Source organism: Gouania willdenowi, chromosome 3, assembly GCF_900634775.1.
Source record: "Gouania willdenowi chromosome 3, fGouWil2.1, whole genome shotgun sequence".
NCBI classification, from domain to species: domain Eukaryota; kingdom Metazoa; phylum Chordata; class Actinopteri; order Blenniiformes; family Gobiesocidae; genus Gouania; species Gouania willdenowi.
The window spans coordinates 37,082,585-37,108,544 of record NC_041046.1 but is presented as its reverse complement, the minus strand read 5'-3'; the positions used below and the strand labels follow the sequence as shown (position 1 = coordinate 37,108,544).

At 37.7% G+C, this 25,960-nt stretch overlaps 2 protein-coding genes across 2 annotated transcripts; one reads left to right on the top strand and one right to left on the bottom strand.

Moving 5' to 3' along the window:
- On the top strand, nt 1–17,482 carry tmem39a (transmembrane protein 39A). The gene is made up of 9 exons (XM_028442348.1): nt 1–269; nt 6,044–6,257; nt 8,447–8,669; nt 9,133–9,216; nt 9,326–9,480; nt 10,599–10,956; nt 11,046–11,233; nt 11,315–11,435; nt 14,643–17,482. The coding sequence occupies exons 2-9, from the start codon at nt 6,145–6,147 to the stop codon at nt 14,880–14,882; spliced, it is 1,482 nt and encodes a 493-aa protein (XP_028298149.1). The 5' UTR covers nt 1–269; nt 6,044–6,144; the 3' UTR covers nt 14,883–17,482.
- Nucleotides 17,483–18,494: 1,012 nt separating this feature from the next.
- On the bottom strand, nt 18,495–22,318 carry LOC114455936 (serine protease 23-like). The gene is made up of 2 exons (XM_028437282.1): nt 22,064–22,318; nt 18,495–20,317 (listed from the first exon to the last, which is right to left on the bottom strand). Exons 1-2 carry the CDS (start codon nt 22,087–22,089, stop codon nt 19,147–19,149), a joined length of 1,197 nt encoding a protein of 398 aa, XP_028293083.1. The 5' UTR covers nt 22,090–22,318; the 3' UTR covers nt 18,495–19,146.
- Nucleotides 22,319–25,960: the final 3,642 nt, after the last annotated feature.

Here is a 25,960-nt window from a genome sequence, read left to right as displayed (position 1 = left end):
ATAGGCGGTGCGGGTTTGCCACGTCGGTCTGTGAGAAGGGAAGCCAGCAGCCACACTCTCCGGTACCGAAGCCGTTAGAGCCATTAAACCTGTAACGCTCCAGCCCACCGACCCTACGAGTCTCCGGTGTTCCGGTAATCCGTCGCTCCGACATTTTCGGTCGCCGATAGAGGACGTGGGAAGCGGGCAGAATGCTGGCTGCTGTCGGGACTCGAACACACGACTGACTGATGCATCCTCGTCCAGCTCGGCTCTCCGCTGCACGTTGTGTGAGTAGCTGCGGCTTCGCTGTGCGTTGAAAAACGTAACCGTGAAAACGAAGCTTCAAGTGTTCCTCTAAAAGGCCTGCTGTTAAACGGTGATGTTGAGCTGTGCCAGCTGTCAGCTCTCACACAGCTTCAGTACAAGTCTTAGCAAGTCCTTCCCTCTACACAGTGAATGAAGGCAGAAAACACACACACACACACACACACACACACACATCTGCTCGTTTTAATGCTGGAAAGTGGAAACACGTTGCACTTCCACTGAGTTGCACCATTCTGCTGCTGCTCCTCCATTGTTGTCAGGCTGTGCATTTGCTCTGATCAAGTTCCTGTTTTCACCTGAAGCTTCAGTCGCTGCTTTAACGTCAACACTGCAGCTCCGAGTTAAACTGATGTAGTATTTCACCTCTTTCTTCATTTATTGATCTTTTATCAGTCAGTAGCTGTGCCACACTCACCCAAACAAACAATAAACATACATCATTTTTAACTGGCTTAGTTTACAGCAAGAGGTGTTAAAGAGTAGGGGTGGGTACCTCACGATACGATACAAAGCTCACGATATGAAGATATTGCGATTAGCGATATATTGGTCAGAAATCAATCTACGATAATCTATGACAGGGGTCACCAACATGGTGCCCGTGGGCACCAGGTAGCCCACATGGACCATGTGAGGGGCCTTCAGGAGCTAGTCACCAATGAGCTCCATCTAAAATTTGATTTATTTTCCAGGATTCAAACTCACAAATATAAATGATATGAGATGTAGTTACTACTTAGTAAAGTTAAAAACTGCAGATAAAGTGATCTTTAAAAGTTGTTTTTCACTGAAACATTGTAACAAATGTTTTTAAGTGTTGTGGATCTGGTGCATAGATGTAGGTGGATTTTCTATAAATTTTTAGGTGGATTTTCTATAAATTTTTATGAAAATGAAACAATTGCATACATTCGGAGAAATAAAGTGTCAACATTTCCTACCTTTTAAGTTACTGCTAGCCTTCCTTGTTATTTGACTCTATTGAAAGTGAAACTGTGAAAATATAGTATTTAAGAAGTGCTTTTCTAATTGGTAGCCCTTGGGACCATGCAGTACCTATGAAGTAGCTCACAGTTTCAGAAAGGTTGGTGACCCCTGATCTATGACATAAGAAAAAAAAAAAACAGATTAAGTGAAAAAAATAACATTTTTATTTTATATCTCTGAAAGAGAATAAATTGAAAGTGTCCCATGAACAGTGACACTATTTTAGTGCAACATTTCTGTAAATAAGTGTCAACATACCAATGTAAATGAATAAGTATCTCCAATAGTGCTTTCTGTGAACAAAAAATAGTGTCTTTCTTACCAGTGACACCATTATAGTGCAATATTCCAGTAAACAATATATTGGTTCCTTCAACAAACAGTGACAAAATTTATGTGAAGATGTACCTGCACATTTTAGTGAAAAATCAGAAAAGGTTTTGAAAAATAATAATTTGATACTTAGCGCAAGCATATTGGTAATCGATCGTGCGAAAAAAATGTCGCCATATATCGCCGTCTCGAGATATCGTCACACTGCTATTAAAGAGTACTGATATATCCTATATCAGATATAAGTAGAAGTACTGTTACTTGATTGGAATTGTACTCGAGTACAAGTAAGTCATACATTTAAAAAAAAAACAAAAAAAAAAAAACCCAAGTACAAGTAAAAAGTAGCTTTTTTTTGTAATAAATCTCATGTATAAATGTTGTGTTCAGTATGCCTTCATAGGAAGAGAATAGCAAACAAAAAATCACAAAATATAATAATTTACTCAGTAACGTCTGGATGTAGAAATGTAATGAGTTACTTTACTCCTTTTGAAATGTACTTAAGTACAAGTAAAATTGCTGATTTAGAAATTTACTCAAAAAAGTACAAGTACCCATTAAAGCAACTTCATTACAGTGACGTGAATACTTGTAATCCATTACTTTCACCTCTGAGTAGAAGTACTGTCACTTGATTGAAATTGTAGACAAGTACAAGAATAAAGTAACTCAATTAAATAGTACTCAATGTTAAAGTTACTAGTTACTTTCACCTTTATGTTTATTTTTGGTAATAAATCTTACCATGGTTCCCTTAAATACAGTAAACATTTCATGTATAAACTTAAAAAGCAAGAGATGAAATCTTGCACAATTGGAAGTTAATTTATTTTCTGCAAATTCATCTGAAGAAAATAAAAGGTTTGTCAAAATGTACTATTATTATTATTATTTTAATACTGTAACACCAATAAATTCAATTAGAAATAGTAAAATTCTCAGGCTTTAAGTATAGCTACATTTATGAACTCTAAAACTGTGCCATGTGGGTAACAACATAATAGGTAGAAAACCACAACCTGAACCAAAAAAATTATAAAATAATCATCATTCAAAGCTGTTTTGATGTCGTGCATTATGTTTAATCTGATTGGTCAGCTATGATGTGATGCCTTTGATTGTCTGGTCATTTCATTATTTTTTTTTTGTATTTTCACCATGTCCGTTGATCATTTTAAAACTTAAACAAATAATTTACTCAGTAACGGTTGAGTTACTCCTTTTTAAAACGTACTTAAGTTGAATTACTGATTATTATTATCTATTACCCCCTTTCTCTTATTTCTGAGTCCTCGTACCCTTTTGTCCGACGTCAACATTTTACTCAGAATACTGTGAAAAAACAACTATAACATAATGATGGAATGAATGAGTGATTACACACATTTGAAAGAGTTTCATTTTGTGAGTATAATTATTTCTATCGTTTTTAATGTTTCCTGTCATCTCCCACCTGATGTTAGACTAAGACTGACCTCAGTTCATTTTCTAATCAACATTATTTCTATCATCATTTTGTTTGTTTTGTTGGTGTCATTTTGTGTATTTTGTTGTTGTTTATTTGTTCTTTTTTACTCTTCAGTGTATTTTTTCTCTCTCGTGTTTTTGGTATTATTTAAACTATTCTCTCTCAGTGTGTGTGTTTTTGGTGTTATTTATTATGTCGTTTTGTATGTTTCTCTGTGGTTTTGATGTGTTTTGTAGTGATCTTGTGTATTTATGTCATTTAGTGTGTCTTTGTTGTCGTTTTGTGTGTTGCTGGTAATAGTACATATTTTTCTCTTTCCGTGCGTGTCATTTTGTTGTTGTTTGTCTGTTGTTTTTATTATTCAGTATGTTTTTCTCTTATTTTGTGAGTTGCTGGTAACATTTGTATGATTATCAGTTTTAACTAAAAATAAGGACAAACTCCCATATTTCTAATGCTTTCATTTGTTAATTTCTCTTCCCCCCCATTTGAGAAACTCTGGTCTATAGATGCAGGAGTAAAACTCATACTGTTGAATGACTGATGGAAGAGTGTAAAATACTTGGATGATTTTCAAGCACTCTCAACTAAAGATACATTTAAGTATGAAAAAGAGCATTTTGAAAGCTTAAGTATCAAACATCTTCTTAGCCAGATATTGACAGTTATCTGGATCAGTGAACCTGATCATGATACCTTAATCATTCACACTTTAAGCCACAAACTCATGGCCCGGGGGCTAAAGCCGGCCCTTTGGATCATCCAATTCGGCCCACAGGAAGCAAAAATGACAGAGATAATATTTATCATTTAATAAATAAAATCATTAATGTTTTCCCTGTGCTTATATCGCATGATTGCAGTCATTTTTAATGCTAAACAGTTGAAGAAACTCAAAATTCTTACATAATACTTACATTTTCCTCAAATTTTGACATAATAATTCCCTTAATTGAATAAAAATTGCTCACAAAACATAGGAAATTTAACTGATATCTGTCACTTATTTCTTGGATATGGTCGGTTTCTTACGTATTTAGTATTTTATGTATACGTAGAAGTGCAAACTAAGGCACAATAATGTTGAAATTATTCGTTACTCATTAAAATTAATATAAAAAATTTTGATATTAAATTTAATGTTTTAAAAAAAATTAATTGTAAAGCTGACCAAACTGTACATTAAATTCTTTATTTTTGGAGAAATACAGAACTGCTTCATTCAGGTATCTCTAGTATTAAGTCCTATATATTTTCTCATCATATGTGTGTTAAGTTAACATTTCATTATTAAGAGAGAAAATTCACCAATGCATTAATTTGACCTTTCAAGCTCGTAAGGAAGCTTCAGAACAAGCTTTAAACCCTGAATAAAAAGTTATATGAACTGTTTTAGAAGTGAAAATGATCAGAAAGTTGTTGGTGTAAAAATTATATATACTGTATATATATATATATATATATATACATATATTTATGTTTAACTACAATTCATATTCATTTTAAACCATTTCTTTTTTTTTATGTTTTATGGTAATGATTCAGACATTGATTCAGTTGAAACTTACCTCTTGATGTTCTTTTCCAACGAATTATTTTGATTGTTCTCCCATTTTCTAACAATAGAACCATAAGTACCACACACACACCTAATTGTACAGACATAATGGCTACCCTTGCTGTAAATAATGCTGTGTTTGTGTGTGTTCAGTCAGTGACAATTAAACAAACTTGGTGTGTTTTATTTAGTCACCCAAACAAATTGTAGATTCTTGTAGTTATTCTGTCTCTTTGTCATAATTTCTGTGCTTTTTTTTTTTAACCACAAGGTAAAACTGGTGCCGTGTCATGGTGAGACGTCACCTATTAATCACCTGAGTCATCTCTTTGCACCGTTTGTCACCTTCACTCATTCATTCCCAACTACGCCAACGATCCAATGTGGACGTAGCTAATGTGACTCAGTTATGGCTGGTTTTCAGTATTAACAGCCTGGTTGGACATGTTGCTGTACGTTAACAGGTTGAATGATGTCAGCTTGGAGTGACTCAGTAGAGACTTGTTTGTCAGTTTTCACTGACTCTTAATGATTGTATACGCAAACGCCTCCAGGCCATTGTTTTTACAGTGAGTCCATTCAGTAGAGCATGTTTAAAAGCTGAGGTTGGAGCCCATCAGCGATGGCTTAATAATTCTATTATTGAGCTGTGGTTTGACAACAGTGGGGAGTGTTGCTATGTAAAAGCTAAGGTTTGACTGTTGTTAAGAACTAGAAAATCACTGTAAACCAGTTTTGTTTAGGTTACAGCCTAATTTGATTGGTGCTTGCATTGATTTAAAGCAGTGGTTCTCAAACTGGGGTACGTGTAACCTAAGGGTACTTGAACACCTCTCAGGAGGTACACAGAAACATTAGTCAGTTTATTTTTTGGCTGTTGCTATTGGTCCAGACCAGGACCTCAAACAAACCTGACTATAGTTCTGGCACTGCCGGACCCGTGTCCTTCTAGCTATAGTTCCATCAGTTTTATTTTAGCCCTAACCCAGGAAATACCCTAAAATGTTTCTTTTGTTTTGTATACAGTGGATATAAAAAGTCTACATATTTAATATAACATGAACTAAGGGGTACATGGGGCAATAAAGTTTGGGAAACACTGATTTAAAATAATAATTTCAAAGTTTTTGCACATTTAATTTATTCTAAACTCCTAAAAACAATATGACTAACTAAAATGAACAGCATCAACAAATGATTGAAGTAAAAGGATTCAGTGATGAATCACAAAAGTAATCTTCAAAGCATACACACTTAGTTTTATGATAGTTTTGTTCAGGCTTTAGGCATTTTAGCATCTTTCTGTCCTTTGTTTTTCTAGTATAAACCTCTCTGCCCTTTTGTCATGTTTACATTTTCTTTCTTCTCATTGTTTGGCTCCACAGTGGCCCAGCTGTATATGGTTGCTTATTAAAAAGGAGGAGAGCAATCCCCGAGGATTTTGGTTGGTGGGTGCCTTCCGTGGTCGCCACGGTAACTGGCGACCATGCCAGGAGGCCGCAGGGGTCCCAGCAGACAGCAGCTAAGTCGCTCCGCTCTGCCATCCCTGCAGACTCTGGTCGGAGGAAACCTCGGCAATGGTACAGGCCTCAGGAACAGGTGCGCACACGTCTCTGCCCAGTGTTTACTTTGGAGTAACAGTTTGGTTTGAGGGGAGGAGGTGGTGGTGGTGGCGGGTGGGGAAGCGAGAGAAAAACGCCCATGCAAACAGGTTGGTTAATAAAAGAGCGGAGCAGTTTGCACCACCATGGGAGCAAACGGTTGATAAACACAGATATTTTGTCAGTCCTGCAGCTGGGCAATGCAGTGTTTTTTCTCACACACACAGTTTCGTGCGTGTGCGTGTGTGCATGTGCTCCAGGTGTACAGCACTCCTCCAGCAAAACTTAAAAGAGCATAGAGCAGGATTTGAGAAAAAATAAAAATGTATTTTAATTTTTTTTAATGCTAATGGACGATGAAGCATTTTAAACCAAAGAGAATGAGCTCACACACATTTCTACCTATTGCCCTGAAAAGATTGTGTGATGCATTTTGTACTGTTGTTCTGGGTGCGTATTTCCCGCGCAGTTCTGCGAACGTGAAGTCAAATTACTCTGATGGTGACGTCAAATGATGCTGGTGCGCGTTCTTGACGGCTTGGAGCGGCGGCCCATTACCGGAAATAAAAAAGAATGAGAAGAAGACTGCTTGGAGACTGAAAGAAGAAAAGCACGGTGGACTAAACTACTGTTCCATAGATGTACGCAGAGGCATGTGCACAGGTCTTGCATTAAACAGTCACATGGTCGGCGAGTAAATAAATAACCGTGTCACAGTTGGAGTGCCGATCAGTCCGAGTCCAACCCAATAGTGAATACCTCATTGTTTTAGTGCTAAGCACCGATTTAATTATTAACAACTGTTAATGTCAACATCAGATCAGTGCGTTTGTAACAAGCGAAAGTGAAACAAACAGACGCAGTGCACACAAGAGACCCATCGCATCTATTTACATAATCCACATATCAAAAATAAGGATCATTCATGTTATTGTGCAGGAAAAGGAACATTTCAACGATGTATTCCTTTATAACAGTCCTCTGTTCCATTGCACCGTGGACCACTGCTCTCACTGTTATAGTTAAAGCTACATTCTTCAGGTTCTACATCAGCTGTAACAGCTGCAGCAGGAAAGGAAGAACGCTGTACGTAAACAACACTATGTGACCGAACCTGAACACCAGTTCTAAATATCTGTCTGAACCCGACCAGTCGGGTCCCATCAGGGTTTGGTCGGGTATCCATCCTCTATCCACAGTATTAGTTCTGGTGATAAACAAACAGTTGATGTGCCCCCGTGGCGTCTTGGTTGATTGCTGCAGTTACACTAACCACTGTGGTGTCACTATGGAGTCTGATTTCTAGATCCTGCCCTATGCTCCTTTAAAGCTGCTGGCATCTATAGCATCTTAACAGATAAAGACATAGTGTAGGACCTATAGATCAATACATTTAAAATGATTTATTCACAAACAAATGTAGAAGGTTTGATATTGCTGCTTGAAGGTTTGTTTTGGTCTTTATCATAAACAATGCAGTTGTTGGCAAACGCCTGAAAATGGCAGAATGCTGAGTGATGTCACAAAGCAGAAATCATATTTTCATTAAAGTTGAGCAAATAGCAATCTAAAGCATTTCTAATGCTGTGCTGACGTTTCAAAAACTAGTTGATTTAAAACAAAAAAATGATACAAAAAATATATAAGAAGTAGTGATGTAGTTGAAAAATGCATTTTGTTCATGGGAGAATTTATTGTCTTTCTATGAAGTTAAATAACATTTAATACTAGTACTTAAACTAGGGTGACCATATTGGTTTCAGAAAAAGAGGACACTTGGGCCGACCTCGGCATACTTGAAAATGACTCTACATTTTTTTAATCTACCTTGTTACAGCAAAATACAATATAATGGATAAATAAGCTGTTATTGTCAATAAAGTTTAAAAATTAATTTCTCACTTTATAACAAAGACTTTAAAAAATGACTGAAGTCAATCACCTTTATTATGAAATATTACAATCTGTCCTTGAAAAATCTCATGAATGTCTTCTTAAAATCTCTCCATCATTGAAATAATGAGAAACATGTAGAAAAAAAAACATTCAAGGTTTACAGAACTCAGACCGTGACACCAGACATATGGTCTCCCTAACTTAAAAACCAAGCTATAACTGAATAGTTTCAGTGCTTTTTGCAGTGGGTACCATCGCTGCCTCACAGTAATCAGAGGCCTGTGTTTTCAGGAGCAGTAACTCGGTGGGTCTCTCGGCCCCGCCGATCTCGGCCCTCATTACTCCGGAGCCGGTGCGTCACTCGAGGATTCCCGAGCTGCCGTTAGACAGCAGCCTGCTCTTTGAGTTCCTGCTCTTTCTCTATTTGCTGGTGGCCTTGTTTGTGCAGTACATCAACATCTATAGGACAGTGTGGTGGTATCCATACAGCCACCCGGCTGCCTCTACCTCACTCGTAAGCACACATTTCATTCCTTTCCTCAAATGCAGAAGCAATATTACATCTTTAATGTATTGAATATGACCTGTTTTAGCACCTAGTTTAATTTCTTATGTTTTGATTTTCTTATTTTGTTTCTGTTTTTGTTTTTGTATTATATTTTCAATAATGTGCCTTTGGATGTAGAATACAAATATAGAATACTGAAGAAAATAAATTATGGGAAGTTTGCATAAATGCTTGGAAGATTTAAATTAGTTCTGAAATGCACCCTAAAAATGGAGAGAAAGGAAAAAATATTTAATATTTGATTTCGGACAATATCTTTAGTGCTAGGCAATTGTTAAGTTGTTAATTTTAAAAAAAAATCTGTTTTCTTTCATGCATTATGTTTGATACGCTAAAAAGTCCACTTTAAACATTAAAAACAATATTTTTATTATAAAAACTCCTGGTATTTTTCTTTTTATTCCTGCAGAACTTTCATTTAATGGACTACCACGTGGCCATTTTCATTACAGTCATGTTGGCCAGAAGGCTCGTTTGGACCATTGTTTCAGAGGTGAATGCACGCACGCATCATGAAACGCTCACTCAGCTGTAGTTCCTTTAGAGCGCAGCCACGTGCACTCTGACCGTGTGTGACTTTTTGCCTCGTGGGTCTCATCCAGGTGTCACAGAGCAGTGGGAGGTCGTCGTTCCGCTACGTGGCTCTGATCGCAGCCCGTCTCAGCCTGCTCACGCTGTGTGGCTGGGTGATCTGCTGGACGCTCGTCAACCTCTGCAAAAACCATTCAGTGCTAAACCTGCTCTTCCTGGGATACCCGTGAGTCCTCATTACATTTTCAATTATCCATGTTCAATTACAACTCAATTACGTTGACCTGCATTTTCTACAATTACTATTGTTATTTATTTACTGAAAGTCATTTACAATGAATTACAATTATTGAGCCTTTAATAAATAACCGTGTAAAACGTAACCTTCCTCTTGTGTTAGCTTTCTGTTAGCATCTCTTTCGATTACGGGTTAGTTTTGGCCCATGTCTTAAATCGACTGTAAAATACACTAAAAATATATAATCTATCATCTAATTAGTTTTTCATTTCTTGGATACCTTGTTAGGTTTTCTAATAAATGAAAATATTGGTATTATTATTTTTGGTGTGTGCGTCTTAGCCTTTTTTCTGTCTGTGTACTCCTAGATTTCAGATTATTTTTAAATGATCCTCAATAGAACTGACAGGTAAACATGATATGGAACATATTTTAAAAGTTGTTAACTACATATGTGTAATCCTTAGAACTGTCACATGGTTCCCCAGTTTTGCATTTCATTCAGTTATAAATGACAGCTTTTATCGACTGTTCGTGCCCATTACAATTATTTGAACATATTTACATTTCAATTACGATTACAACTGCAACATGTTTTTCCAATTTTAATTATAATTATCATTGACCCCAACCCTGCTACTGAGACTGTCACAGCTGTAAACTTTGTTCTTTACTCCTGCACAAAAGTAGTTAAAGCTGCTACAATCACAAATTTTAAACAGGCCTTTATTCAATGAACAGCGAAGAATTCATGCAACTGTTTGCATTAAAATCTGGAAAACACTCGTCTCTTTATGTTGAGTGTCAATTCATAAGTTTGCAGCTGGATTTTGAACCTTTCAGTTTCAGACATTGTCAATGACAGATAGATTTACTTTGATGACATTTAGATTTAGTTCCTAAACCATATCCAAAAAATGAAATGAATATTCCAACCGTTCCACAAAACAGATTATTTGTAAGCATTTGGCTGCTTTTGTTTCCCTGCATTCTGATGTCAGAGTTAAGAAGTCGCACACCCACCCTTTCCTAATGTGTCCCACATGTTCAAACGTGCTAAAGTCTGCAGAGGATTGATTTATTCTTTCTTCCTATAATCATGCCAGGTTTGGTGTGTACGTCCCGCTCTGCTGCTTCCACCAGGACGGAGGAAAGAGCCAATCAGCTCCAGCTGACTGTGATTATCCCTCCGACCACCAGCAGACGGACCTCGCAGAGAACCCCTTCTTCCGACCACGAGACTTTCTGTATCTGCTGCGAGAGAACCTCAAAGAGCAGTTTTCCAGCCCTCCCCACATGCCCACCCACACCTGCCCGCCACACACACACACACACACACCAGAGGTGATTCGAGCCGAGGTGGAAGAGCTGAAGAGTGACTTTAACCGGCGAATCAAGGAAGTGCTTTTCAACTCCCTTTTCAGTGCTTATTACGTGGCCTTCTTGCCTCTGTGTTTTGTTAAGGTTTGTATATTCCCTGAATTTAACCTCTTTTTGTTAAGATTTCAGTTCTAGTTTGTCACGATTCATGGCTTCCCACTTTACCTCTCTAGAGCACCCAGTACTACGACATGCGTTGGTCATGTGAGCACCTGATCATGGTGTGGATCAATGCGTTTGTGATGCTGATGAGTCAGCTTCTGCCTCCCAGCTACTGCGATCTGCTCCATCGCTCAGCGGCTCATCTCGGCCGCTGGCAGAAGCTGGAGCACGGCTCTTACAGTAACGCACCTCAGCATGTGTGAGTTCTCCACACTGATGCACATTCGTCCACACACACACACTCGTAGAAACTAACGTGTGTAACTCCGATGTTTCACAGGTGGTCAGAAAGTACCATTTGGCCTCAGGGGGTGCTGGTACGACACAGTCGATGTCTCTATAAGGCAGTGGGCTCTTATAACGTCGCTTTACCTTCAGATGTTTCCCATGCAAGGTTTTATGTGAGTACTTCTCTTATGATATGTAACATGTTTAAAGAGTGGGTGACATACCGACAGTGTAATACAAATAGGAGTGTGCGTTGCCATGAATCTGACAATATGAGTCATGACTTGCATGTCATTATATGATATATTCTGATACTAAACAATATGATATATATTGCAATATCAATAGTTACAAATATTACCTTTACAAGTACAAAATAGTATGAAATACAATTTATTTATTTATTTTTTAAACTTGTGAGTAAATGGTAACTAACAGTAATTCAAGTACCATTTAAAACAAATAAGTGCTGTTTATCAAACTGTCGAAATACATTTTTTAAAAAAGTGTAACTTTTGCTTCTACAACAGATTTTGATTCTGTGAAGTTATTACATTCTTAAAAAGAAGAAAGTAACCACGTACATATATAGAAGTCCAATATGTTTTATGAAAATAAAGTGCAATCAACTTCCAAGCTAAACTGCAGTGAGTATTGAGGTAGTTTAAAAAGGTTAAATGTGGTTCACTGACACCTAGTGACCGGGTGTTTATGTGCTATGCATGTTAGCACAATTAAATTGATTTTAAAAATCAATCTGGACATTTTTTGGATCGATACAATAATCGCGCTGTGAAATTTTGTGATTTTTTTTTTTTGGCGAATGAATTTTTTCTTACACCCTTAAACACAAACAACAGCTTTGGGTTTGTTTACAATGTTACCTGTAAAATATGAGTGTGACTGCTTATCTGACGTAAACACAGCTTATGTTTATTAGAACCATATTGTTTGTATATTACACTTGCTGTCCTTTGTGTTGTCACACACTAATTGGTAATCATCGAGAGTGAACAGCACTAGACTTTACAAAAGACAATTTTTGGAAGGCATCAAGTGCTGTAAAGGTGATATCGCCTTTTATTTGTGTTGGACTGGTTGATATTTAGCAGGACTAAAGGCTAATATACCAACTTTACTCAGTCGTCGAGTTGTTAAAAAAAAAAAAATTAGAAAGAGATAAAAACATAAACTCTGACCATGATAAGTTTATAAAAAGTAATGACTAGAGATGGGGACCGAATATGGTTCTTTTCTAGGTACCAGCTGCATTCTGGGGTACTACTGAGCACCCATTCACGAAAAATCCAACAGTACCATGATTCTGTACCTAAACACATCCTTGTGGTTCAGAGGAAGTGGATGAGTTGGTGATTTTCCATGCCGGACATGAACACAGCATTGAACGCACACGAGCGTAATGACTTCAGTAGTTTCAGTTTCCGCAAGCATGGCTGATGTCATTTACGCTGTCTGCAATATTTGTGACGTAACGTCAGCGGAGTAAAAACATTTAACCTGAGGAAGCAGCAGGTGAAACACATACAGTAGCTGAAGCTGTTCAAGCCTCTGAGACGCCTTCAGGGCCAGTTTTCCAGGTTACTGTCGGAGAGGATGTGGAGCGAGTTTGATCTTAATCAACAAAGTTGACATTCTAGCGTTCTTGAAAAAGAATCACATAAGGAGTGAAGGTCAACAGTAAATTTAGTTCACAGCAAAGTTAGCTTCCCTTTCATTTTTAGTTTGTAATACTTCCTCTTGTAAATAGTACATAGAGCTGGGTTTTTATTTGTGTATTATTTAATAGAAAAAAACACTGCGTAGTTGTAGTTATGTGGTGAAACAAATGCAATGTTAAATACAAACAGCTGGATATGTTTATATATTGAGAAATAAATGTTAAATTGAAGATTGTTGGGGATTTAATATGAAACAAATTAACATTATTAACTCATAAACCCAAACATAAGTAACACAAAGATTAGTACTGGCGTTGAGTGCTGATACCGTTTCCTAGGTATGGAACCATGTGTGTTCAAATGTGAAACGCATCCATCCATAGTAATGACTGATATTTGTGAGTCTTGACTGAACTAAAATGTAACTGTTCCCCTGTCCATGTCTGTTAGTTATCCCAACTGATACGCTGCTTACTGACGTCCATTTAAAGAAAGAAATTATTTGTTGCATCATATTGGTTTGTGCCTCCTCGCCCACAGTTTTTCACTCAGTGTTGGAACGATTGCAATCTTTCCAAAGTTAAAATAGTAATATTTGCACATTCATTAATAAATACGGCTCATGGGATGGAAAGAGGGTGTGGCCTCTTTAAAGGGGGTTGATTTTGACAGTTTTTATTTCAGATGGGATACCATCCACCCTCGTCCTCCCTTCAACTCGAGCACTAACTGTTCTCTATCATACAGTTTTAGAGCGCTATACCCTGTTAACGTAGTATGAGGAATGTAGACATGTATAGTGTTGAGGCTTTTTGTGACTAAGCTTGTTTCATCATAGCGTATTATTATTTTTAATTTACAAATTACAGCTTTTCAGACAGTTTTAGGCAAATTCATATAGAAAATTGCCCCATCTTTGAAAAAATGTCCTTTCCCATGGTACAGATCAGGCTGGTGTACAAAGACTACAGGTCTACACATGTGAGCAGATCTGGATTTATTTCTGAACATGTAAAAACAAAAACAATACATATAAAATATAAGGAATGTCACAAAACAAATTAATTTCCAAAAAAAGTGAAAAACACAAAGAACATTTTAATAAAACTTTACACTTTCAAACAAAGGAGAATAAGTCTGACTTATTTAATCCTACTGCTCTTTTAACCAGTATAACCAATTTATTATATACTTATATATACATAGACATATATGCATGTACATACATACATAGTATTTATGTACATGTATACATACATCTATATACTGTACATAAACAATGTACATACAGTAAAACACTACATGGTGTTTTATTTTGAAGGAACTGGAAGTACACATGAAGTATGTTAAAAAGCAGTTCTTTCCGTTTATTAAAAAAAATAAAATCAACGTATTGTTTGATTAATAAATACATAGTTAAACAACGTCATGTGTATTTCCGGTTTCTTCAAAATATGTTGTCGTGTTTAACGTCCTGAGGCCATTGAGTCTGATGACTTTTATTTTGAAGCCTGAGGCCCTGTCATTTGACGGAGGTTTTGCTGAGACATGGTTCCGTTTTGTCTGATAAATGACAGGTCACTCTGAGACGTGAGGATGTGCGTACATGAGGCCAATTCACTCGACTTTAGACCATTATTCCTACTCTTCGTCCACTTTTGTGATGTCGTTTCCTGATCTTCGTCTCCTTTGGTTTTTCAGCTTCTCTTCCACAAACCGTTGCGGATCCTCAACTTGCTGATTTGGATTGAGTCGAGTGTGGTTTTGTACCAGCTATATTCACTTTTGCGCTCCGAGCGCTGGAACCACACCCTCTCCCTTGGTCTCATTCTTTTCTGCAACTACTATGTCCTTTTCAAACTTCTCAGAGACCGCATTGTGCTGGGAAAAGCCTACTCGTACCCCCTGCCCGCCAACAGTTTGGGTATCAAATCTCCATGAAGCCTCCACGTACGGACTCTGGAGGTGGAAGTCGGAAACCTGGAGGTTAAGGGACAGATTGTGAGCCCACAATTGTGTTTTGATACGGTTCTATTTTTATTGCAATGTTTATATATAAACCTATTTAAAAGAAAAGTTTTATTTTGTATACTATTTCAAGTTCCTGCGGGCATTACCATGCTAAAGGCATTAGCATGACGTTGTGTCGTTGCTTGGCGACAGCACTGACGGACAATGCCAGGGAATGAGTTTTACCAAAGATATTTTATGTGCAAGTGGCCAATCAGAGGGCCCAACTCTGACACCCAGTCAAACCAGGAGAGGGAAAATATGCCGTGCCTCAAATCCTGATTCTAGATTGTCCAATAATCGGCTTCCATTTTGATTCCTACATTTTTAGAGCAGCTTTTGAAGTGACAGGGGTTTGAATGTCTCACTGTACACTCGTGTTAGAATTGACTTCCATTGTCTCTCTTTTCCTATTAACCTGAGTTGTATGAACACCCTCGGGCATCTAAATTTAATCTAAATCCTGTTTGACTGCCTCCCTCTATGACCAAGTTTAAAACCAGTGGGTTAGAGGACAATAATCTACTCCACACGACTATGTAAAAGCTCAAATAGAGATAATCTCTAATAATGCAAGGTTTAATGAGCTGTTTGAACCACACCCGATTATATTTCCTCTCCTGTGTCAATAAAAAATCATGTAAAGCAGTTTCTTAAATTTTCCAACTTCTCTAGAATATTAACAACTAATTTCAACAAGTTACAGCAGGGGAAATGCATTTGAGGTCCTAGAACCCACTGACTTGTACAAATACTATCCTTTACACCTCGAGTTGCCTGTTCTGTCACCATACTGTTCAAACATTGCTCCTTTCAAAGGGCCACAAGTAATTGACATTCTGAAACTGCCAATCTACAAAAGTTCTATTGTTCAGCAAATGTCTCAATTTAAACTGGAGTCGGATGCATTTGAAGAACCTTTTCAATTCCTCTTAAAACAAAGGGTCTGAAATTCCTAGAGGGCCACAGTTTTACATGTATTTAATCCTTTCCTGCTCCAGCCTCATTTTGCAGCTAAGGGACATAAAAACATGCAGGACTGCATCCCTCCAATACTGGACTTTAAGACTCTTTACTGTAACAAGCTTGTTTTTAAGGTTTTAAAAGCAGTTCTTGGCATGTGTGTATGTATATATATATATATATATATACACATTTCAGCCCTTGATAAGTTATTTCTTGAAGAAATTAGGGAATCATTTAATAAAATAAACTATTAAATTGATGAATATCAGGTCTGGAGCCATTCCATTCCTTTTGTAAATGCTGTTCTGGTGAACGCTCTAGTATTTCAAACTTCACTTTGACAGCTAATGAGGCTTGTGTTATATTTGTTGAGGTCATTGAGAAGATGAATGGTATAGGGAGTAGGTGCTGCTTGCAAAGATAAGCTATGAAAACATTGAGTCGTTTCCAACTGACTAAAACATTGGTTGTTGCTGCGTTTTTCCACCTGAGCTGCCTGGATATCACCTGTTATTACTCACCATGCCATTAAATTGTAAAGTTTCCTGCACACGCCCACTTTAAAAATTAGAATATTTCTCTAAAGTCAAAACATTCACAGAAAACTTCCACCAGTCACTTTTTCTTTGGTGTATTTCTTTTTTTTTAGACTTCTTTCTTCTTTTTCTTCTCACCAACCACAATGTCGACACTTTCTTCTGGCTCTCTAGTTTGATATATTCATCACGCTGTCATACTGGTTTGACAGCAGAGGGTGTTTAATGGTGACGCGCTCATATGCGCTAAATCAGACGGTGATGACAGCTCGAGGACAAACTGCACATCAGCTCAAATTCAGTTTCTGTATTACCAAAGTATGATGTTATATTTCTCTTTAGTTAACAGTCATTTGTCAGGCAGTATTAAAGATGAGTTTTAGCCAGCTCAACTGTCAGGTATTAAATTAAACAAGGATGCAAAAAGAAGCTGTTTCCAGTTTCTATTCTCAGTTTTATCGAGTGTTAATAGAGACGAGAAATATTAGTCTGTTCATTTACAACCTAAGTGCCATGAATGTGCAAAAGTCAGATATGTTATGTTGAATGTAACACAAATGTGCATCAGAATTGTATTGTTGACTTAAAATCAGCATGTTGTTGTTTAAAGATGGCCTGTAACTCAAAAAAACAATGTGTTATTTTCAATATATATATATTACTTTTAATCACTTTTCTCAGCACCACAGAAAATAGGCCTTTGCAAGTAATTGAGACGGCGAAAGAAAACAATTGAAATTTGGACATTTGTAAACGTTTAAATGGGGAGGTGCTCTTTTGTATACTTGACCTGCCGGAATTGATTTAATGGGATCAGAGTGGAATTGGTGCCTGTCGTCACTAGTGTCCATATTAACAGTGAAAATACAGCTGCCATTTGAGTTGCCATATTCAGAGGACAGTTTGAGACACACAAAGCTGGTCCTCACATTTCTTTTTTTTCCCCGTTGTTTTACACTTTCCCCCTCGTCATCATTTCTAAATATTATTTTTGACGCCTGAAATAAAATTTATAATGAGGAAAATGTTGATGTGTGTCTTTGTGTTGAATTTTTTGTTCATGAACCGTTCTTAACAAAAAATAATTCCTTTCAAAAAGTCAAACGTTCATAGGTTATAGATTCAGGGCCCACAATTTAAACGATTTCAAGTATTTATTTGTTTATTTTTACATAATTTGGGCTTCCAGCTCATGAAACCAGTTTTTGCAGAAAAGAAATAGGAAAAAGAAGGACTGGACTGTTGGCCAGTGGTCCAAGGGTCTCTTTTCTGATGAAAGTAAAGTAAAGTTTCTGCAAAAACTGAAAAGTAAATGGTGATTTCTTCACAGAAATCTAATTTTTTGAATTCCTGTTTTTGTGGGTTGTATTACTGAATCTAAGTAAGTACTCCCTTTGTCCAACTACATTTTGCTCAGAATACTATAGAGCGTAATGATGGAGTGAATGAGTGATACACATTTTAAATAATCTAATTTTGTAAACAAGTGGAAAGAAACCATATTTAGTGCAGTGGTTTACAACTTTTTTTTTTAGATCGTGACCTCATTTTGATATCAAGAATCTCTGGATACTCCAAAGATTTTTTTTTTTTTTTTTTTTGATCACGTTTGAGGTCAGATAAAACATTTTTACTGCATTTTAGTTGTGCTAGATTCACAAAGTGAAAGTTTAGATATACAGTTGTTTAAGATTGTTTTAATTTTTTAAAGAAAATTCAAAAATCTATTTTAATTTTGAGCATTTTCAAGCGACTCCACATGGGTATTTCTATAGCATGGCACCTGTGGCGTGACCAAGACTGACACTTTATTTGTTGATTTTCCACTTTCTCTCAAGTACGCCCTGTAGTGCAATCGCGTACCCCCATTTGAGAAACACTGCTCAAAAGGGCCACATTTGAACCCCTGGGCCTAGAGTTTGACACATGCTCTAAATTGACCACCTCACCTCGTGTTGTGCAGCATTTGGGATTGTCCTCCAGGAGACACTGATCTACACATACAGGCTATAGAAGAAAGAGTTGGAAGCTATTGCACCACAGTTGCTCATATGTTTTTAATGGAGTCCTGCACAAAGAAAACACAAGTTGAAAGAGTCTCCAGCTAAACTGGTCATGTGCATGGTCAGTAACTGCAGTACTCTCTGTGGCCACCAGATGGCACAATGCAACACTGAAGACCAAAAACGTGAGGAATCCATTGGCAGCCATGATGATATCTGCATTTACTTGACAAGCAACAGGCTGCATTAGTAGAGAAGGCTTACAGTTAAGTTGTAGCTTAAACCTTTGGTTTAAGGCTTTTACATTCATCCACAAATACCATTTTCAGTAGAAAGAAACATTTAAACAGTGCAATCTTTAGTAATAGCTCAATAAAAAGTGTATACTGTGAAGATAAACAGTTAAACATATCACATAAAACCACAGACTAAACTTTGGATTTGGGAACTTGGTGAAAATAGCAAATTTAGGATGTGATGGTCACCTTATACAGTGTGAACTGGTTTCCTGACTGGTTCATTTTCACCATCTGTATTAAGGGGACTGAATTTGGGAATACTAAGGTACATATCTTACATCAGTGCAATCGAGGTGAAATGAATCCCAAAGTCTCAGATATTCAGGTCGATCAAATGCAGTGATTTCATTTCTTCTGTTTTGTGGGTTCATCTCTTTGGCCTCCGTTCCTTTCATCCCTCTCTGCAGTCCACAAAGTTTCCTTTTATCCAGTAGCAAATCTGAGCGTATTTCAGAGGTGTGATTTTCACAGCCACGTTGAAGTCCTGAGGAGCTCCTTGTCGCTCCACCCATTGGTGCCCAGAGAACACGCCTATCACTTTACGCTCCCAGCGCCGCCGCCGCCCATCCCACATCCGGGCGTACACCCCTGAGCCGCTGGCCCCAGGTTGAGCGTCGCAGTGTTGGTACAACAGGTCTGGTGTTTCCTCGCCAGCTGGACAGAAGCGATACACGAGCTGTCCAGATCTGTCGTTATCAAACCCAGAGAAGTGCACCCTCCGGCTGGGCAGCCTCTGAGCTGACGGACTGACGCCCAGCTTCATGTGGCGGCGCTTGTGGGGTTTCTTGAGCTCCAGCAGAGCGTAGTCATAGTCCATCCCTATGTCATTGGCGTTCCCTTTAATCCATCCTTTAGGGACGTGGGTGCGCTTGGCTCTGATCCACTGAAACTTCATTTTGTCATGGATCGGTGGGGTGTAAGAAAAACGGAATCCTTCAACATTGTTGGTGAAGTTGGAGGGAAATGAAAGAGAGGAATGATGTGCATCTTGTTGCTTGAGCTTTAGAAAGCCGACCCGGAGCCTCTGGGCTCCTTTCACGTAGTTTTTACCATCATGAACACAATGAGCAGCTGTGAGCACATGGCGGTCCCCCACCAGAGTACCTGAGCACCCTGTGGACAGTTTGACCGCCACGGAGAAAGGAAACTTCAGGAGAAACGTCTGACCAGCAATGCTGAAGCGCCCGTCGTGGCCGAAAATCTGTCGCTTTCTTCTGACACGCCCAGCATGCGTGACAGAACCTGAGGAAGAACGGGCTGAGCTGTCAGAGTTGGGGTTGTAGCCATAGATCCCGATGGCGGTCTCAGTGAGGTGACCATTGGAGTGAAGAGTCTCATAGGCTAGAAGCTGCCGTAGGTCCCAGTAGCTGGGTCGAGGCGCCTTCCTATGGCATTCTGGGTCACAGGCAGAACTGACATTTAAACGGGCCGGAGACAGGAAGTGAGGGGCTGGACGAGTCTCCGTCTCCTCAGGGAGGACCACAGGGACCCGCTGGAGAACCCACTGAGGTCGAGAGGAAGAGGAGGCGGTGAAAACAATAAGAAGAAAGAGGGAGACGAACCTGTTGAATGGCAGAAAAGGACAGACAGTGAAAAACAGTGCATGTGTTTACAGCAAATATCTGGAAGCGTTACATTCCCAGGGGGAACGTCACACTCTCATGACCAAGAGCTTGGGAATTTAAGTCTTTGAGATTTCAACTGAAGGGCTTTTTTTTAATATCTGAGCTGGAATTTAGCAGCTGCAAAGGCCTGATGTTTTTATTGCTTTAAATACGACAAACAGGCCAAAGATCAGGACAAAGAGAACTCTGAAACATTCCTGAACTGGCCCAAGGGATTTGATCTTAGCCTGACAGAGTATTGATGCTGCTGGTGCTACGGATGCTTTAGCTGAAACACATGCTGATCTGTTGATTGGAAAGTGTTTTTAATAGTTACTTATAAAGGAAAACCATTGTACCAAGGCCTAAACACAATGTTTTTTTACAAGTAAAATCCTTCCTAAAAGTATAGTAAAAAAAAATTAAAATAAAACTTTAAATATTTATAAAGAAAATATGCATAAAACAATGTTCTGTTAAAGAGCACAAAGGGTAATTTATGTTATCAGCTACTGTATACATGAGGTGAACTTGATGGAAATAAAGACTCAAAGTCTGAGAAATATATATATTGATACTGTATATTGCATTGATTGTACGAGTACTAAAAATAGAATATTGTGAATGTTTTTATTGATTTAAACTGTTCTCTGTTGCACTTTTTGATCATGTAGAGCACATTCCTTGTGTATGAAATGCACTATACAAATAATAAAATTGCCTTGCCTTGAAGTAAGTTTTGAAAATTTGATGACACATCAATCCCTTGATCTAAAAAAAAAAAATGATCAGCCTTTTCTTTAGTGCAATATTTAGATTGAATTTTGTATAAATCTATATATAAGGCATGTAACTTATTGATTTGAGGCTGTTGGAAAATTATCTTTTCCCCTTAATTGCTTCATATACATTAACTGATGACGCCATGTTCTTCCTCTGCTTCAACATGCAAAGGTATAATTCACTATATTGTTTTGTAGTGTCTGGAGACCAAATAAATAAATAATAGCAGTAAGGGACGGGCCATTAACATGAAAGTATACCAAGATGTTAAAGCAGGTTTTTCAACCTTGGGCCAGGATCTTAAATGAAGTTGCCTAAAGTGTCTAGTAATTAATTAAAATAAAAAATGAAAAAAATATTATTGAAATGTTTAAATTATTCTTTTACAAATTAAAACGACACACAATTTGAAACAACTGTAGTCCACACTTTCACTTTGTCAAATATAAATCTAGTTCATAATAATGTTAATCATCATAAATGCAGTATAAAAATCTAACCTATAGTGGCACAACCTGTTGCTAATACAGTATAACAAACATGATCAAAAACTAATTCTAGAAGAAAAATATATATATTTAGGGTCACCAGAAATTATTGATATCAAAATAGATTCACGATCCAAAAAAAAAAAAAAATATTGCAAGCCAATGAGTTAATTTCCAATATATATATATATATATATATTTTTTTTTTTTTAAAAAAAGTGCGCAAATTACCTAAGGGAGCTTTAAAAAAAAAAAGGATAAACTTAGAAGTGATTGAGAACATCACTGTATTAAAAAGATTGCACTTCTTGTGACCAAAAAACTAAAAAATAAAAAAAAAAGTAGATGAAGTGCTAGAAACGTTACTCTTAATAAATGTTTTAAAAGGAGCTCTTTTTGGTGAACTTGTAAGTTTCTTAATCATTCCACTCACCGGAGGAGCTGGGTCCAGACGCACATGATCGAAGATCAGCTCTGTGGGGGGTTAAAAAAAAAAAAAAAGACTCCCAGAATGACCCAAAGGTCTACAGACACACGGACAAAGCTCTGTTTGCTCTCACAACATGTCGGTAGTTGTCGGGCTGGTCCTCAGGAGGCAGCCGGGCCGGTGCAGGGAGAGGTGCGGCATTGTGCGGCTGCTCTCCGCTCTGAGGAGCCCTAGTACATAGACTACTGATGATGATGATGATGATGATGATGATTCCTCAACACACCCACAGCATGTGACGTAGCTCCATCAGGCTCGTGCAGGTTCTTCACACTTTTTCAAAAATCACTTTTATTCTGTCAGATTGTGAGAGTGAAGAAAATCTGTTGTTGAAGTTTGAAACACATTTGATTTCTGCTATAAGCTCTCTAGATCAGCCGTTCTCAACTGGTGGGTCGCGGACCTATACTGGTCAAAAATACATAAACACTTAATGTCTCTCATGTTGGATTTGCCTTTTATTTTGAAATAACCTTTTTTTTTTTTTGATAGGCATGCTGTGAACTGCATGTTGCACAGGAAAATTTATAGATTTATAATTTAAAAAAATATTATATAATACTTTGTGTGTGTGTGTGTGTGTGTGTGTGTGTGTTTTCATCGGCTATTTTTCAAAAAACTAAAAAAAAGTGGCATGGGCCACAATTAAATGACTATGGTAAAATGTGGGTCCCAGGGTTTGACCAGTTTAGAACTCCTGCTCTAGATCAGCCATTCTCACCTGGTGGGTCAGGATCTAAAAGGGGGTCGCAGACCTTTACTGAGTGGGTCGAGGACAGCTGGTCAAAAATAAATAAATTCTCAAAGCTGATATCTGGAGTTATTGAGAAATCTATGTTTATGTATGATTCTTTTGAAATGAGAAAAAATACCTAACTAGTCTTTTACTATGATCTACTGCTGGTGGTCATTCATATACATTAATGTATATAAGTCCCTCCTTCGTCCTATAGACCCTTATACAAATGGAACGATCGCTGAGTGTGCCCAGCCAATAGGCTTTGACTTCCTGTTTTTGAGACTGTCAATCAAAGTGAACTGTGCACGGAAACAAGGCCACACGTCACAACAGCAAACAAGTAAATATGATTTTGGCTCTAATCTGACCCATAGACATATATCAATGTGACCCGATGCGACCTTGTTATGTTCCCTGTGCAGAAAAGTAGAGGCGTGGCTATTGGTAGAGGAAGTGGAGCTGTTGAGGGCGGGACATTGAGAATTTTTTGGAATTGTTTGTCAGAAAATTCCAAATTTTAAAAAAGATCTTTGCATAATTTGTGAATTGTGAAAATGACAGCAGTCATGTGATATAAACATTGTAAAACTGTGAGACCCACAAATGAATTTTACTCGATGATGAATGTTTTCTCTGTCATTTTTACTTTTTCTTGCTGGCCGAAATGGATGCTTTAATTGGGGCCAGTTTTGGCCCCCGGGCCTTGAGTTGGACACATGTGGTCTACCCAGTGTGTTGAGGGCTGTTGTTCGGGGTCATGTTGTGTTTTCTTGTCATCAGGACAGGCTGAACATGTGCTGCCTGGTGGGCGCTGCCGTTCTCCTGAGAGGAAACATACAGTAAAGCACTGAGTAGGTGATGGATGAGGAAATTAAAGAGTGTGAAGCTGCTCACAGGCTTGTTTGTATTTGAGACGGAGCACATGTTGTAGATACAGTGCGTGTGTTTTATCATTCATCATCATCAGCAAAGACCATCCTACCAATGATTTCATATAACCTTCCTCTCTCCCTATCAAAACCTTTCACTGCAACATTATATAAAACCATATTTTGTCTATTTTTCTTTTTTTTTTTTTTTTTGACATTTTAGATCAAAGATGGGCGACTGTTATCACTGTGTGGGCCACAAAAAGGTGAATCATTGACCCGAGGGCCACATTATCAACATTCATGTTAGCATTTAAAATAGCGACCAAAATCAGTACAGAGAACAAAAAAGGGTTTGTCTTCTGTTATTTTGTGTATTTTTGAAGTCATTTTTTTATTTTTCTGTCATTTTCTGTATGTATGAATTCATTTCAGTTGTTTTGTGTGTTTTTAGGCTCTTTTTGTGTGTTTGGTGTGATATTGCATTGTTTTGTTTTTAGTCATTTCCTGTATTTTGTTTGTGTTTTACGAGTTTTTACTGCAAGGTTTTTGTTGTTATTTTGATCGCACTACATGTAGTGTTGACCTTCAACAGCATGTGCAGACAAAGTGAAAAAATAATATCTATGACAACACAATTATAATATGTGTCTGACAATGTGAAGATATTAGCCTAAAACAAAGAAGGAGGGAACCATTGCACAGGTTACGTGTAGAAGAAAGTCGATGTTGACCTTAAATATATCTGCTAGAGGCAAATCCAGGTAACCTCATGGATTGATTTTTCCCGTAACTCGTCGAGATCTTTCCATTGATTAATTGACAAGATGGCATTTGGTACCACCCACCATGTATTACAGGAGAGAGCAAGTGTTTTATTATTTTGTAAATTAAGGCGAATCCCATGTGATATCAGTCAGGGATGCTTCTTTTTGAGTTTGCTAATCAGGGGCATGTTTGTTTTCAGTTGTTATGAAAGGACCCATTTGTTTGGCTTTGCCCTCTGTTGTCAAGGAAACTGACATTCCCCACAGTACTGTTCATGTTAATTGTTTTATTCTTCCCACTCTCCGCCCTTCGCTTCTGGCCACCGGAACAATCATCCGAGTGTGGCCCAAGTCTTCTCTCGTCACGTCCTTCGCTCTTCGGCCGACTGCTCTGTTCCTTCTTTGTGCCTCTCTCTCCTTTCTTGGCCTTTCATCCTCACTCGTCCCTCATGGAAATAAAACAGCTGTTTGGCAAAATGACAAAGGGGTTTTTAGAAAGATTACTCCATCTTAAATTCTCATGGAGGCATGAGCCAAGTTGAAGGCAAATGCTAAGTGGATTTAACACAACTGCTAACGGGCATCGAAATGCTGATGAAGAGCATTCCAATTAGTTTTAAAACTAAATCTTGCCCATGTTTTCCATTTATCATTTACTTGATTTAATTATTTCTTGTTATATTTATGTTATTAAATTATATTACATTTCTTGGCTTTGTTCTTTGCCCTGCCCACACTTAAAGTCCAGCAAAACAAGGTTTCTACAACGGCAAACTTCCTAGCTCTTTATTATATTCAGGGTTTTTGCATTCTTAATTGGTCACAGTTTATTGCCTAAAGTTAAACAACTGTTAAAGTCAACACTCTCCAAATTGAATATAAGGCATTTTAACTGATTATCATTGTCACATTGCTAGGAATGCCAGCATTATGTAATCCACTTTGTGGTAACCAGGCCTAATGATGTGGTAACACTGAAAGATTAAACTCCGTGCACTGCTACACGTGCATTTCTGGCTATAGGTGACAAATGTGACTGTTTATTGGACCACATGAGAGTCAAAGCTGATTCATTGCATAAGAAATTAATTCAGCAGTTTGTGGACTATTTATTGATATCTCTGTATAATATTATATAGTATTCAGAGATTACACGTGACCCAAGGCCATGAAAGTGTTTAAAATGAGTCTTCCCCACCTGAAATCATGGAAACTTTAAATTAAAGAGTAACTAAATCCTAAAACATAATTTTCTGCTGAAATCAAATATTTGGGTATAAAGTAGTAATAATTGTTGCCCAACTCTTAACATTTTGGTCAAAGTATTTCAGTTTGACCTGGCTGCCCTTTTTGGGTTGAAACCCTGCTATTACAATGGAATTTTGCTATTGGCTGAGAATGGTGGTCTGTGACGTTTTGGTGGCTTCTTACATACCAACCCCCCACTGTTAGCCCCGCCCCTTCTATA